Source organism: Salvia miltiorrhiza, chromosome 1 (genome assembly GCF_028751815.1).
Source record: "Salvia miltiorrhiza cultivar Shanhuang (shh) chromosome 1, IMPLAD_Smil_shh, whole genome shotgun sequence".
Taxonomy (NCBI): domain Eukaryota; kingdom Viridiplantae; phylum Streptophyta; class Magnoliopsida; order Lamiales; family Lamiaceae; genus Salvia; species Salvia miltiorrhiza.
The window spans coordinates 3,440,510-3,454,988 of NC_080387.1; the positions used below are offsets into that span (position 1 = coordinate 3,440,510).

At 41.7% G+C, this 14,479-nt stretch overlaps 1 protein-coding gene across 1 annotated transcript; it reads left to right on the forward strand.

Moving 5' to 3' along the window:
- The first annotated feature begins 752 nt into the window (after positions 1-752).
- On the forward strand, positions 753-3,616 carry LOC131007301 (subtilisin-like protease SBT1.5). Its single transcript, XM_057934442.1, has one exon. It carries the CDS (start codon positions 1,044-1,046, stop codon positions 3,414-3,416), a length of 2,373 nt encoding a protein of 790 aa, XP_057790425.1. The 5' UTR covers positions 753-1,043; the 3' UTR covers positions 3,417-3,616.
- Positions 3,617-14,479: the final 10,863 nt, after the last annotated feature.

Genomic DNA, 14,479 nt, shown 5'->3' on the forward strand with positions numbered 1-14,479 from the left:
ATTCTAATGGTTTTGGTATCATCAAAACTAGTTGGATATTCCTATTATTTCCCAACACTATTTAAAATATCTTGATTCTAGATATTTCCTAACAAAATATCTTCTACAACTCAAGTTTAATTCTTTCAACAATTGATACGACAGCGTTTACGTCACTAAGTCATAAGTAATACGACGTCGTTCTTGTTAATGACGCGTCATTAGGGCGACACGTCATTAACACGTAGGATAATAACATCGTCGGATAACTAATCGGGGCTTAAATTGAATTAATCAGTGCTAAAACTGAACACCGGGTAAAGTTATCCATATAAATTAGAACATTTTAAATTCGTGTTAAATTTGAAATTCGACTAAAATTCGTGATATTACATGCATTTAACCCTTAAAAAATAGTAAAAGTAGTAGTGAAATACGTGCGATAGGACGTAGAGTTTGGAAAAGAAGATCCCGTCCGCTTTTATGTACATGTGCAATGTTCTAATTTCATTTATTTTGTTTTATTTTCTTCTTCAATTTTAATTTTGTATGCTTAAATTTAATTTTATAATTATTAATTACACTTTATTCTATTCAATGAAAGTATATAAGTATTTAATAGTAAGATAGCACACGTAATACTGTGGGATGCAAAAAATAATAAGTCATGCTTCAAAAAAAGAAAAAGAAAAAAACTTAATAGTGAGATTATCTTGCCGACAAAGAAATATTAAAAGGCTTTGAATCGGGTAACTCCAATCTATGCATTAGAAATTCACAATATATGGTTAAATTAGTGGTTACATATTTGTGAGCAAATGCGTGAGTTTTCCGACTTGAAAAGCAAGACTCACAGTTTCGCCACCTTCGCATGGGCATCTGATCATGCAAATCTCGTACTCCTATTTTTGGCCATTTTCTGGGATTTTCAACGTTTCATGCACCCTTTTACGACTTCGTTTTTTTGTCTCTTTTCTGCAATATTTTCCAATAAATACGAGGTGGATGACTCATTAATTATCACTCATCATCATCGTCATCCAATTTAATTCCTTCATATCCAAATGGGCCGTTTCCGGCCTCTTCTCTTCATTTTTCCTCTTCTATTTTCGGCCGTTTTCGGAGAAATTGATGATGATACTGAAAATGCTCAAACATTCATCGTTAGAGTCGACAACGAGTTGAGACCGTCGGCTTTCTCCGACGTACAACACTGGTACAAATCCACTCTTCGTAACCTAGATTCAAACCTAATTAAGAGCTCCGAAACCGAAGGAATCGGAAAATCCCGAGAATTTCTGCATATTTACCGAACTGTTTTCCATGGATTCTCCGCAAAATTAACTCCAAAGCTAGCTCAACAGCTCACCAAACGCCCGGAGGTCATCGCCGTCATCCCCGATCGTCTCCGGCAGCTCCACACGACTCGGTCGCCTCGCTTCCTCGGCTTATCCTACGCCAATCCCGGGGGTTTGCTCTCGGAATCCGACTCCGGCGCCAACGTCATCATCGGACTCCTCGACACCGGAATTTGGCCGGAACGACGCAGTTTCCACGACGACGGCCTCGGCCCCATCCCTTCCAACTGGAGAGGCGAATGCATGGAAGGACAGAATTTCACAAAGGCTCACTGCAACAAGAAGATCATCGGCGCTCGGTATTTCTCCGACGGCTACGAAGCTCGGAGGGGAAGGATTAATTCGTCGGAGGAGGTGAAATCGGCTAGGGATACTAACGGCCACGGCACGCACACTGCCTCCACCGCGGCCGGCAGAGCCGTCGGCAACGCCTCTCTCTTCGGGTACGCCGCCGGCGTCGCCGTCGGAGTGGCGCCGAAGGCGCGGATCGCCGTCTACAAGATCTGCTGGCGGAACGGCTGCATGGATTCTGACATCCTCGCGGCGTTCGACAAGGCGGCGGAGGACGGCGTGAATGTGATCTCGATCTCCGTGGGCGGCAGCGCCGTGCCTTACTATCTGGACCCCATGGCGATAGGTGCGTTTGGGGCGATGGAGAAAGGCATTTTGGTGTCGGCGTCGGCGGGTAACGAGGGCCCCTCTAAAATGACGGTCACCAACGTCTCGCCGTGGATGACTACCGTCGGCGCAAGCACGATAGATAGAAGATTCCCCGCCGATCTCGTGCTTAAAGACGGGCGGGTGATCACCGGCGCCTCACTCTACAGCGGCCCGCCTTTCCCCGAAAAGACATATCTTCCTTTAATCTACGCCGGAAACGCTTCCGTCAGCTGGGGCGGCGGCAGGCGCGCCGGGAGTATGTCCTCCGCCACCTGCTTCGCCGGATCTCTCGACGAAACCGCCGTGCGCGGCAAGATCGTCGTGTGCGACCGCGGCGGCAACTCGCGGGTGGCAAAGGGCGACGTCGTCAGGAAAGCCGGCGGCGCCGGCGTGGTGGTCGCGAACGTGGAGCCGATCGGCGAGGGCCTAATCGCCGACCCGCACGTGATCCCCGGCCTCGCCGTCTCAGAATCCGCCGGGAAAGCAATCCACGACTACATCAGCTCGAATCCAAACCCTAGGGCGAAGATTGCCTTCCGCGGCACGGAGGTGGGGGTAAAGCCGGCGCCGGTGGTGGCTTCATTCTCGGCTCGGGGCCCCAATATCGATTCTCCATACGTGCTGAAGCCCGACCTCATCGCGCCGGGCGTCAACATCCTGGCGGCGTGGCCCGCCGGCGTGCCGCCGAGCGATCTCGCCGACGACACGCGGCGCACCGAATTCAACGTGGCGTCGGGCACGTCCATGTCGTGCCCGCACGTCTCCGGCGTGGCGGCGCTGCTCAAGGGCGCCCATCCCGACTGGTCGCCGGCGATGATCCGGTCGGCGATGATGACGACGGCGTACAGCCGGTACAGAGACGGCAAGCCGCTGCTCGATGAGCAATCGTATAATAGTACCTCTGTTTGGGACGTGGGTGCCGGACACGTGGACCCCGAGAGAGCCGTCAATCCGGGGCTCGTGTACGATCTGACGGCTGCTGATTATTTGAATTTTCTTTGTGCGTCGAATTACACGGCGGAAGAAATAAGGTTCATTGCTCGGAAAAGATTTAGGTGTGGTAAGAAACAGCTGAAGCCGTGGGATATAAATTATCCAGCCATTTCGGTCACGTTTGAGGCGGCGGACACCGGGGATCTTGAGGTTGTGGTTCCTAGAACGGTGATGCATGTTGATGGCGGGGCGGCCAGGTACTCGGCGACGGTCACGAATCCCAAGGGGGCGACTGTGACGGTGACGCCGCCGGTGATGAAATTTAGGGCCAAGGGAGAGAAGATGAGTTACAGGGTGAGGATAAAGGCGGAGAAAATGGCGCTGAGGCCGGGGACGGCGGTGTCCGAGGAGGGGAAGCTGGTCTGGTCAGACGGGAGGCGGCAGGTGGTGTCGCCGCTGCTGGTGATGTGGACGCGGTGGTATTGACGGCGGTGCACTTATTTGTCCACGGTTAATTAGTACTGAGCTTACAAAAGCATGTGGACTTGTATGGTATTAATATTGATGATATAATAATACTCCCTACGTCCCTGAAATGGCTTCCTCTTTGGGGACGGCACGGGTTTTAATAAAAAGCTGTAAAGTGTATTGATAATGGAGAAAAAGTGATATAATTATTATTGGAAGTTGTGAAAAGTGTTATAATTAGTATTGAGAGTGGTGAAAAGTGAAAAGTAAGAATAAATAAAGTATTATTAGTGGTAGGGTAGGTTTCCAAAAATGGAAAGAAAGAAAGAGGAAGTTATTTGGGGGACGTCCCAAAATGGAAAAAAGAGGAAGTTATTTTAGGGACGGAGGGAGTAATAATAATAATGTATTGATTAATTAATAGTTCAATAATTAAGACGATCTCGAAACTGAAAGAATATAGCATATATGGCATCTATTAATTAATTAATTATACTCCATAGGGAAACATATTTGAGAGTTCACATCAATTTTAAATCCTATGTTGTAATTATTCAATTCCTAATTTTCTAAATTTTTTATTTTATGCCTTTAAAATCCAAAAAGTAAATAAATAAATTACTTAATAATTAAATGTATTCCCACACACATGTTTTAGTGGCACAATTCTCTCTAATCATTTGAAATTGTAATTACTATTGTGAATCAAAATAGTCATTAACCATTTTAAGACACATGTACAAGAAATTGTTATTTACATAATTATATATTTACAATTATTTTCTATTTTAGTTAATATTTATTTACATGAATTTTACGATTTAAAGTATAAATTTGTGTGTCACACGACAACAATCATCTATTGAATTTTCATTCTTATTTTCTAAATTCAATGATGTATTCCTTTTTAATTCCAAATTTTATTTATTAATAATGATCTTTTATCACTTATTTATATACTTAATTATATCTTTAATGATATTATCATTATTTCCATTAATTAAAGGCATAATTAGCGTGATTTATGTTGTTAGTTGTTGAATTGAAATTTTATTAAAAGAAAAGGAAAAAAGAAAAAACCTAATCACCTATAACCTATTGATAGCACAGAAACGCTAACTGAGGCTCAAGACTCATCAAAACCTTTACGGTGAAAACCCAATGGGAAAACACTGGTAAAGGAAAAAAAAAGTACTCGTTTATTACAATTGAAAACAAAAAAAACCAAAGGGAAATATAAACGAACAAGAAATGAGCGCCTGATAAAACAGAACGCACGAAGAGAGAGTAGAATAGATCCGGACTAGGTTTCAGCGCACCGGAGACTTGAAATTTTTTGAAAAAGCCACTCCTAAAACCCTAACCTGTACATGAAGAGGTGTTAGCATTCCAGGCACGAACAAGAAAGGGGTGACCGATGAACACATGGAAGAACTCCTAAGGTCGGGCGCCGGAGCATTCCAAGGGAAAGCCCTGTGAAACTGCCACCACCAAGGAAGAACATCAACAAACACCCGAGCCAGACCCATCAAATGGCAAAGAATCCTCGAGCCACAATAGCGACAACAAGATCCCTGAGAGTGATTAGGAAACGCGAATAAACAAAAACTTGTAAACATCCGCATTGATGAAAGGGATGATACCATCGATGGCATGACTCCACCAGCCCTCCTTAGTTACGCGATAGGAAAGGTAATCTGCAACTTGATTGCCTTCTCGATATATGTGAGAGACATGTAGGCGGATGTGCTGGGTATGTGCAAGGACTCGATGCCAGCGACTCCGAAAACACCAAGGAACTTGGGTGGAGCAGGAATGCAAATGAACAATGTACATGGAGTCAAATTCCAGCCATATGCGATCACAATTATGAGCAAGAGCTTGTACCAAAGAAATAATTGCTATGAAGAGCTCCGCCTCAAATGCAAATCCACGATTACCTACGAAGTGAAAGCAACCAATTACCTCATTAAACGCATTACGGCAACCGACATGGATCCGTTATGGGGAGCCTCTGATAGAACCGTCGACATTAATCATAATCCAGCTCGGGGATGGCAGCTGCTAGAAAACATTCAAGAGCTTCAAAGGATGTTGAAGAACTCCAGTAATACAAATGTTACGGAGAATCATTAGATCATGGCACCGATGTTAAAGTGTGAAGCCTCTTGAAATTCCACTTTGACGCCAGTAAGAATGCGATGTATGCTAGGGCGGGCAGCCTCATGGATAACATTATTACGAATGATCCAAATGTTCCAAATAAGCGAGATAACACCAAGGCGCCAAAGATTGGTGATCTGCTTACCCGCTTTGTATTGCATGGCCTTAATAATTAATGATCCGCGTCTGAAATAGCAAGCCTGTTGTGGCGAAACCAATTAAAGAAAGTGGCCACACTTGTTGCGAAAAATAACAGTGCCAGAAGATGTGGTCAATAGATTCACCATTGCTTGAGCATAGGACACAGATGCTCGGGCCGTGAATGCCATGTCTTTGGATAATATTAAAAGTAAGGAGACAACCCAGGATCATCCGCCAAGTGGTAATGGAACGACGAGTAGGTATGAAAGGAGCCCAAAGCTAAGTTCCCCAATTCACTGAAGGGGTTAGGAAATCATAAGCAGAAGCGGATGTGACATTACCAAACCCCGCATGAATCCAACGATCGGAGATGATATAATAGGCAACATCCGAGCAGATACCAATAAAGGCCAAGATGGTGCCATTTGTCCTCATAATAATAATAATAAGATATGCGCTGACCCAGGAAAGAATGCATGTAAAACAGGATGCCGAGACGATCAATAATTTTATAACCAAGTCAATTGTCAAGCCAAAATCGAACCGAGTGGCCGTCTCCAATCGAGCAAAAAGAATCTTTGCAAAGAGAGTCAACCAATTTTCTAACACCAAGCAAAATAGTCAACGTGAACCAATGAGAGGCATACTCCATGCAACCCGAGAGGTACCGACAGCGGAATAAAGAGAAGCCAAAAGAATTCCAATTCATGATGTGCCAACCCAGATGGAGAAGAAAGCTATTATTAATAGTCTGAAATCGATGGACTCCAATACCGCTAAGAGCTTTAGGAAGACAGACCATATCCCAAACCACAGAGAAACGAGGCTGAGTAGAGGTACACCCTGTCCAAATAAAGTTCCGGTAGACTTTATTGAGCTCATTCAGAAGAGCAACAGACCACATATAAACTATCATACTGTGAGTAGCCGCACTATGAATCACAGAAGAAACCATACATATGTGACCCGCCATGGAAAGCTGAATACCTTGCCATCGAGGAAAATTTGATATAATTATGTCCATACTTTATGTTGTTAGCATAAATTAGTAAATAACCTCAAAAATCAATGTACATATGGCAGTTTCCCATATACTATTTCATACATTCCCTTCTCTGTTTTTTATTCTCAAAGAGGCGATGCAATGCAAGGTCTACTTTACGTACTCTTCAACTAGCAAGAGAAGTCGTCTTGAGAAAGTCTCACCTGAGAAGCTTAGCCAAGAGTAGACATCTTTTTATGTTATATTGTGGATGATTTATTTGAATTTCGTTGTTTACATTGCTTTCTTTGAATGCACTATAAATATAATTGCTAGCCACAATTTTTCTCCCATTGATCAAGCACCCAATTGAGTTCAGTAACCAATACTAATGAACAACATTTGTAATAGCCCGAAACCACAAATATTATTTGAAATTATTTCAGTTTTGATAAAGCATTTAAATTTTAAAATTTTTGAAAATATCTTATATGTTGAAATTATAAATCGTCTAGTCACGCCCCTAGTTATATAAATGACGTTAGATTATATCATTAAAATTTTAAGATTCTTTTTATCTAAGAAGCCATGAAAAAGATTTAAATCTTGGGCCTTGAGTACTTTTTTTTTATTATTATTGGGCTAAGGATGGGTTGAGAGCCCATCTCCTTTACTTCTTTTCCACTATTGATCGATTTTTGTATAAAAAAGAATAGCATTAACGTGTTTTCTTTCTCAGCCACAATTCTGAAAAACTTCCTCAGCCACAATTTTGTTTTCATCCACATGATTTTACTTGAGCTTCACTAATTTTTACTTGAGCTTCGCTAAAATCCTTTTAACTTAGTCTTTAAGACCACTTATGCTTGAGGGTCGCTGGAGAAGGAGGAGGCGCGATGAGGAGAGGGGCAGAGAGAGGTGAGGGATGAGGGAAGGGAGAGAGGTTGAAGGGGGGAGAGAAAGGAGGCAGGAGCTGCAGGCCTCCGGCGACGGCACAGCCGTCCGATCGCGCGACGGCAGGAGGCCGAGAGGGAGAGAGAGGGGTGGGAGAAGGGGGTGAGTGGCTGAGAGGGAGAGAGTGTGTGGCGTGAGCTGTGTGTGTGTTAGGGTGTGGGTGTGGGAGTTAAATTAGGGTGAAGGTGTGACATCCAAATCCATTTTAAATTTACATGGAAACGCACGCGGAAAAACTATGAATATAAATAAATATTTAACGAGAAAATAGTGAAATAAATTTTTATTTAAAACAACTTTACTCAAAATAACGTTTTAACTATAGCTAAATTAAAAACATTTGACTCGCCATTCGACCTTCCACGCGCCTCCGGCCTTTAAAACCTGAAAATGTTAAATATGGGATGAGCATACAGGGTACACTCAGTGTGGGAAACATGCAATCATTGTCCACATTAATAAAACGGTAACACATACGGTCACTTCATATATATCCTCAATATTCGCACTGTGGCAATCCAAGGACTATTAAAGTCTCGGACCCTATTTACGGGCCCCTGGCGACATCCTCAAAATAAACCTCAAATCGCATTGTGGCAATCCAAGGACGGTGAAGTCCTGGACCCTATTTACGGGCCCCTAGCGATATCCTCAAAATATACGTCATAACACATATGGTAAACACATATTATTAAAATGGACAAAGATTAACCACATCATGTACTGAAATAAATCTCACACCTGTAACTTGAGCTTTGAAAATCACTTGAATAATTTAAAGTAAAATCCACGTCATAGTTGCCCGCACCTAATTACATAAAATAGGACGATACACATAAAGAACTTAAGAAAAATTTAAATATAATTATTGTAACATAATATGTGCTATAATATTTCTATATATGTTTCGTTTGTGCGTGTGTAATATATATAATATAATAGGTGTATAAATGTTATTTACCTCTCGAAGTGATGAATCATGCACTTTTCAAAATTTTCTTGTAGTGTGTATATGTGCTTCGTGGGTGATCTTATATATACTAACAAAAAAATTGATGAATCATCATCTGATATTAGTCTAGTATATATATAGGTTTGCTTACTAATGTTTAAAATTTTCACACGTGGCTACTGGTGAATGAGTCATACATATAAATTAATAATAAAAAACTTCTATTATCATAGTATATACTATATATTGTAATTAAGTACTTAAAAAGTAAAAATAAAAGTTACGATATCAATACAAATATGTAATGTATATATATATATTTTTTAATCATTCTTCCAATTAGGGATATGATTAAATTAATCATAAATATAAAATATTTTTCAAAAACTTTATAACCTAAATATTTAATAAGTTTCAAATAAAAATTGCAAAGGAAAAAAAACGGTTTTGGGCTGTAACAAACCTACCCACTTAAAAAAATTTCGTCCTCGAAATTTAACAAGTTTTGGCTGCAATAATCTTCAACATAATAACTTGAATACTGAACTTGAATTTTCTCATAATAACTTCAATTATTGCAGCAAATTCAACATACTTTCAACGTAAATAATTTATACTCATCCCCTTGAAAACTTTTAAAATACCTTTACCTTGAAGTCGGAGAGCGTAGTGGTCGAATGACTTTTTTTAAAAATTTTATGTAAAATATTTTGCAGAGTCTACAGGAAAGTAGACCTGCTCTGATACCACCTTGTGACATCCACTACAAAAAAAGCGTTGATTACCGACGGCTAAATGCCGTCGGTAACAAAAGACGGCCGCCGGTAAATAGTGTTACCGGCGACGATAACGGCGGCAATCCCCCGCCGCTAAACGGTTCGTCGGCAACGACAATTACGGCGGCGAACATCCGCCGTCGGCAGTTAACGGCGGCGATGCCGTCGGAATCGTCGCCGTTAAACGGCGGAGCCTAGCCGGAGAATTAGCGGCGGCAGACACCGCCGCTAGTTACCGAGGGCTATTTTGCCGTCGGTAGAGAGCCACCGGAGTCCGGCTGACCCTGCCGGAAAACTACCGACGGCGATTACCGCCGCTAGTTAGCGGCGGCGAATCGCCGTCGGTAACAAGCTACCGCCGGCCGGTGGGTCATGCCGGAGGATGGCCGGGTATTTACCGAGGGAAAATTGCCGTCGGTAACTACCGACGGCGTTTTGCCCACGGTAATGTTTTTTATTTTATTTTATTTTATTTATTTATTTATTTATTTATTTATTTTATTGTATATTGTATATCCACAATTTATTTCCGTATTTATACGGTATTGCATACTTTAGACGAACTTCCCAGTCGGCGACCCGACTTCCCAGCGGGTCACCCATCTTGCTTGTGCTCTGTGTCAAGCACGCTTAACTTTGAAATTCTTTTCGAGTGATCACCAGTACAGAACACTCGTATTATTGATATATCTACATCTATTAATTCATTTAAATGCTATATACTCACTCATATAATTATAATCTTTGAATATGTGGAGATAATACCTTAAATATGTTGTTAATTAGTGAGCGAGTTCGTTTCGGTTCTTATTTTTATCGTCGGTAAAATATTTAATTAATATTTAATAATTAATTAATTAATTAATTAATTTTTTTTTTTAACATTAATACACCAAAAGTGTTTTAATTTGGTTATTATAATGTGATTTGAATTTATTTGTTTATGTTAAATGCAATCATCATCATCATTGCCATAAATATATAAAACATATATAGTTTTAATAATTAAAGCACTTGAAATATATAGTTCAATAAAACATAAATTTGAAAAGAAAGTGCAAATGTAATTTTGTTTGAAAACATAAACATAAGTCTAAGCATCATCATCATCATCATCATCATCGGCATCAGGGTGTGGAGGTGGCTGAGCATTATACATCCTCATAAACGCCTCCAATTGAGCCATGCGGTCCTGCATCTGTTGACGTTGTGCTTCCTCTGCCGCCATGCGCTCCTCCATCTGTTGGCGTTGTGCTTGCTCTGCCGCCAATTGCTCCTCCAGCGTGGAGATCCGTGTCTCATAAAGCTGCTGAGACACCGCAGAACTGCCCGTGCTGCGGATAGACCCCCTACTAGCCTGACTCTGCCCAGCACTCCCGACGCCGTAGATCCGTGACCTATCAATTTGCACCACCTCCAAATACACCTCGTCTAGCCGCTCCTGTCGTCCTGTGGCAGCGGCCAGTCGATGAACCTCGGCCTAATACATACATAACAATGCATAATTGTTAGAAAATAAATACATTCACTAAATATTTGAATAAACTTAAACACTTACGTCAATTCTAGCATCTCTCTCCGACGTATAACTTCCGTCGGCGTACGTGTGGAGGCGGAGGAAGGTGGCATAGTTCGGTGCATCCTGGGGAGTACCAGGATCCAAGCTCTGTAGATGCATTTATATAAGATAAATAAGTTATATTAGTCAATATATTAATTTAATTTATATACTTAATTATTTGTTAATTACATACCATATACTGCTGCAGGATACGAGTCGACTGGGACCCGCCCACGTGCCTACTGATCCCTGTACCCTCCCCATCGGGCTCGGACATCCGGTTTGCACGAGCTCGATTTGAAACAGCCTCAACCTCGGGCTGATGCCAGTAATCCCGGAGTCCAGTCCAAAAATCGGGAGTCATCCAGACGGGCCTAGACATCTCTCTCCCTTGGCTGATACACTGCTTGAGATCTGTCTTGTAGTCGCTCATCATGTCGGAGTACCTTTTGCGGGCTTTTGTCTCCCACATTTTCCTCACGTCACGCTCATCATCGGGCTGCCACGTAAACTCTTTCTGTTGAAAGAAAGAGAATTAATTTAATATCAAACATTTTAACAATTTAATATGATATATTTATATGTATTATAAATTTAATTGTACCTGTAATTCATCAAAAAATTTATCCTTCATCGCCGGGGGCGTCAACTTCCATGTGTACCCGCCTGGGTTTTCAAACATCTTAAATGTGCACGTGCAAGCTTTGGACAGGCCAGTGGGCTCCAACAAAACACTGTGTACAAGTAATTTTGTCACTTAATCATGGTGTACGAGAAACAGTAATTTTAACTAATGTACTTACCCAGTCGTAGGATGCCTCTGAAATACCGTCCTCCCATCAGGTGCCTTAACCTCTCTCTCTCTGATAGCGGCAGCTGTAGGGCCCCTAGGCCTTCTAGCCCGTGAACTACTAGAAGCCTGGGGAGTCTCGGGAGTCCCAGAAATATGCGTCCCAGACCCATCAGATGTATCTGCTGTAGCTTCTGGCGCATTAACGCCAGATCGCCTCCCAAATCCCAAGAAACCTCGAGAGGTAGACATGATGCCTGTTGCATACAATTAAATTAACAAATATATAGCGAAACATAACATTAACAGTAACTAACAAACATAACAAATTTGCAATCAAATTCAACCAAAATGTGCATTTACATTTATTCATAAGCATCACTACTATCATCATCACTATCGTTAGATGTCAACGGGGAATCATCGTCTTCTGCTTCATCGTCATCTTCAATCTCAACGACTCCACCGAGGGGATGAAGGAGAAGTGGTTGTTCAATGCCTACACTTGTGTGAGTAGGCATAATAGTAACCACTTCTTCTTGAAATGGTTGATCTAATGTTGATGTAGATGCTGCAGTAGACACTTCAACCTTTGATCTTGCGTTGACTTTGCATGCTGACCACCAATTTTTCTTTGATTGGTTCGTATTGGGATAGGGACAGTAAAACACTTGAACTACTTGACTCGCCAAAACAAAGGGATCATACTTCTTATATCTTCGTGTGTGGTTCAGTGAAACTAACTTGAAGTCTGTATCAATAGAAGTTCCCTGAGCCGACAAGTCAAACCATTCACAGTTGAACAAGACTGTCTGCTTAATTGGATACCCCGGATACTCCAGCACGCAAACCTCTTGCAGACGCCCATAAAAGTCTAGCACATCTCTATCACTACCATAGACCGAGCCTTTTATGCAAACGCCACTGTTCACAGTCGCACTCTCTCTATCATGCTCAGTTGTGTGAAACCTGTAGCCATTCACGAAATAGCCGGAGTATGTTTCAATCTCCCTTAATGGTCCAGCTGCAAGCGACCTAATATAAGGGTTCAACTCGTCGTTACAAGGACGACAAACCTGTTTCACACAAATATAATTTAAGTTTGCTAGCCAATTTTAGAGTAAGTAAATGTATATTTAACATAAATTTATCGTCTCTTACGTAATGGTTAAACCACACAATAAACTCGTTGTGAAACGCGACTTCAAACTCTGCATCAGTCATGTAAGGATTTGCATATCGTTTTTCCTCCTTGAAGATCCTTGGATACAAAGAATCAAATAAATATGTTAACACCTATATATGATGAACACTTCTTATACGTAAATTGAACGAGAATACTCACTTGCTATATGTCTCTGCAACCTCTGCACAATTGCTCAAAATATACATGTGTGCAGCAAGCCATTCGCGCTCATCCATGTATCTCTTCGTCCCTCGGCCAAGTGAACGCCCAATAGGTTTGAATATGGCGAGACAAAGAGGATCATCATTTTCAGCAACGGGCATCTCAATATTGCGAGGCAAAGTTGTCCACTTTGTAGATATTTGATCTTCAAAGTAAAACGAAGAGAAGGTTGACATTTCTGCAAGTAAGTATGCATTGGCGATGGACGCCTCAACCTTGGCTTTGTTTTTTATATGATTTTTTAATGTCCTCAAATATCTTTCAAAAGGATACATCCACCGATATTGCACTGGACCAGCCAATCGTGCCTCATCTGCCAAATGAACTGGTAGGTGCTCCATTGAATCAAATAAACTAGGCGGGAAGATACGCTCAAGTTTGCAAAGAGTAACAGCTATCTTCTCACTCAGTATTCTCATGTCATATATGGCCACGTTGCGGGATGTTAATTCTCTGAAGAAGAAACTTAACTCTGTAATTGCCTCCCAAACATTCTTAGGAAGAAGTTCTTTAAATGCAACAGGCAGAAGGATTTGCATGAACACGTGATAGTCGTGACTTTTCATGTTGTGCATCTTCAGGGCGTTCATGTCAACGCATCTACTAATATTTGACACGTACCCATCGGGAAACTTAAGACTCTTGATCCATTGGAGTAAGATCTTCTTCTCTTCCCTGTCAAGCGTATAACATGCTTTCGGATACCCTCGAGTTCCATCCACTTTCTTCAACTCTTTCCGCTTGCAGAAGGTGTTCAATTCTTCTCTAGATTTTTCTGTATCTTTTGTCTTCCCCTTCACATTCAGGACAGTATTAAACACGTTATCAAACACATTTTTCTCAATGTGCATGACATCCAGATTATGTCGAATCAAAAGATGTCTCCAATAGGGTAGATCCCAAAATATGCTTTTCTTTTTCCACCCTACATCTTGATATTTGGCGAGTTGAGCGTTCCTGCCATCGAAGTCTTCGGTAACCTTCACGAAGCCTAACCCCTCGATTTGATTCAAGATTTGTATTCCTGATCTTTGTTCTGGTGGACCAACATTGCATGTCTTATTCCTCAAGAATGAAGTTTTGTTTCTCCTAAACACATGGTTAGGAGGTAAGAACTTCCGATGATTATCAAACCACGATTATTTTCCACTCATCGGCAAAGTGAATGCTTCTGTATTCTCCATGCAATGTGGACATGCCAATTTCCCAGCTGTACCCCACCCAGACAACATAGCGTACGCTGGAAAATCACTGATAGTCCATATCAGAGCTGCTCGCATCTGGAAATTTTGCTTCAACGATATGTCGTAAGTGTTCACACCAACCTCCCACAGAGATTTTAACTCGTGTATCA

Coding starts and splice junctions, on each gene's coding strand:
- LOC131007301 (XM_057934442.1), top strand. CDS start 1,044: ATGGGCCGTTTCCGGCCTCTTCTCTTCATTTTTCCTCTTCTATTTTCG.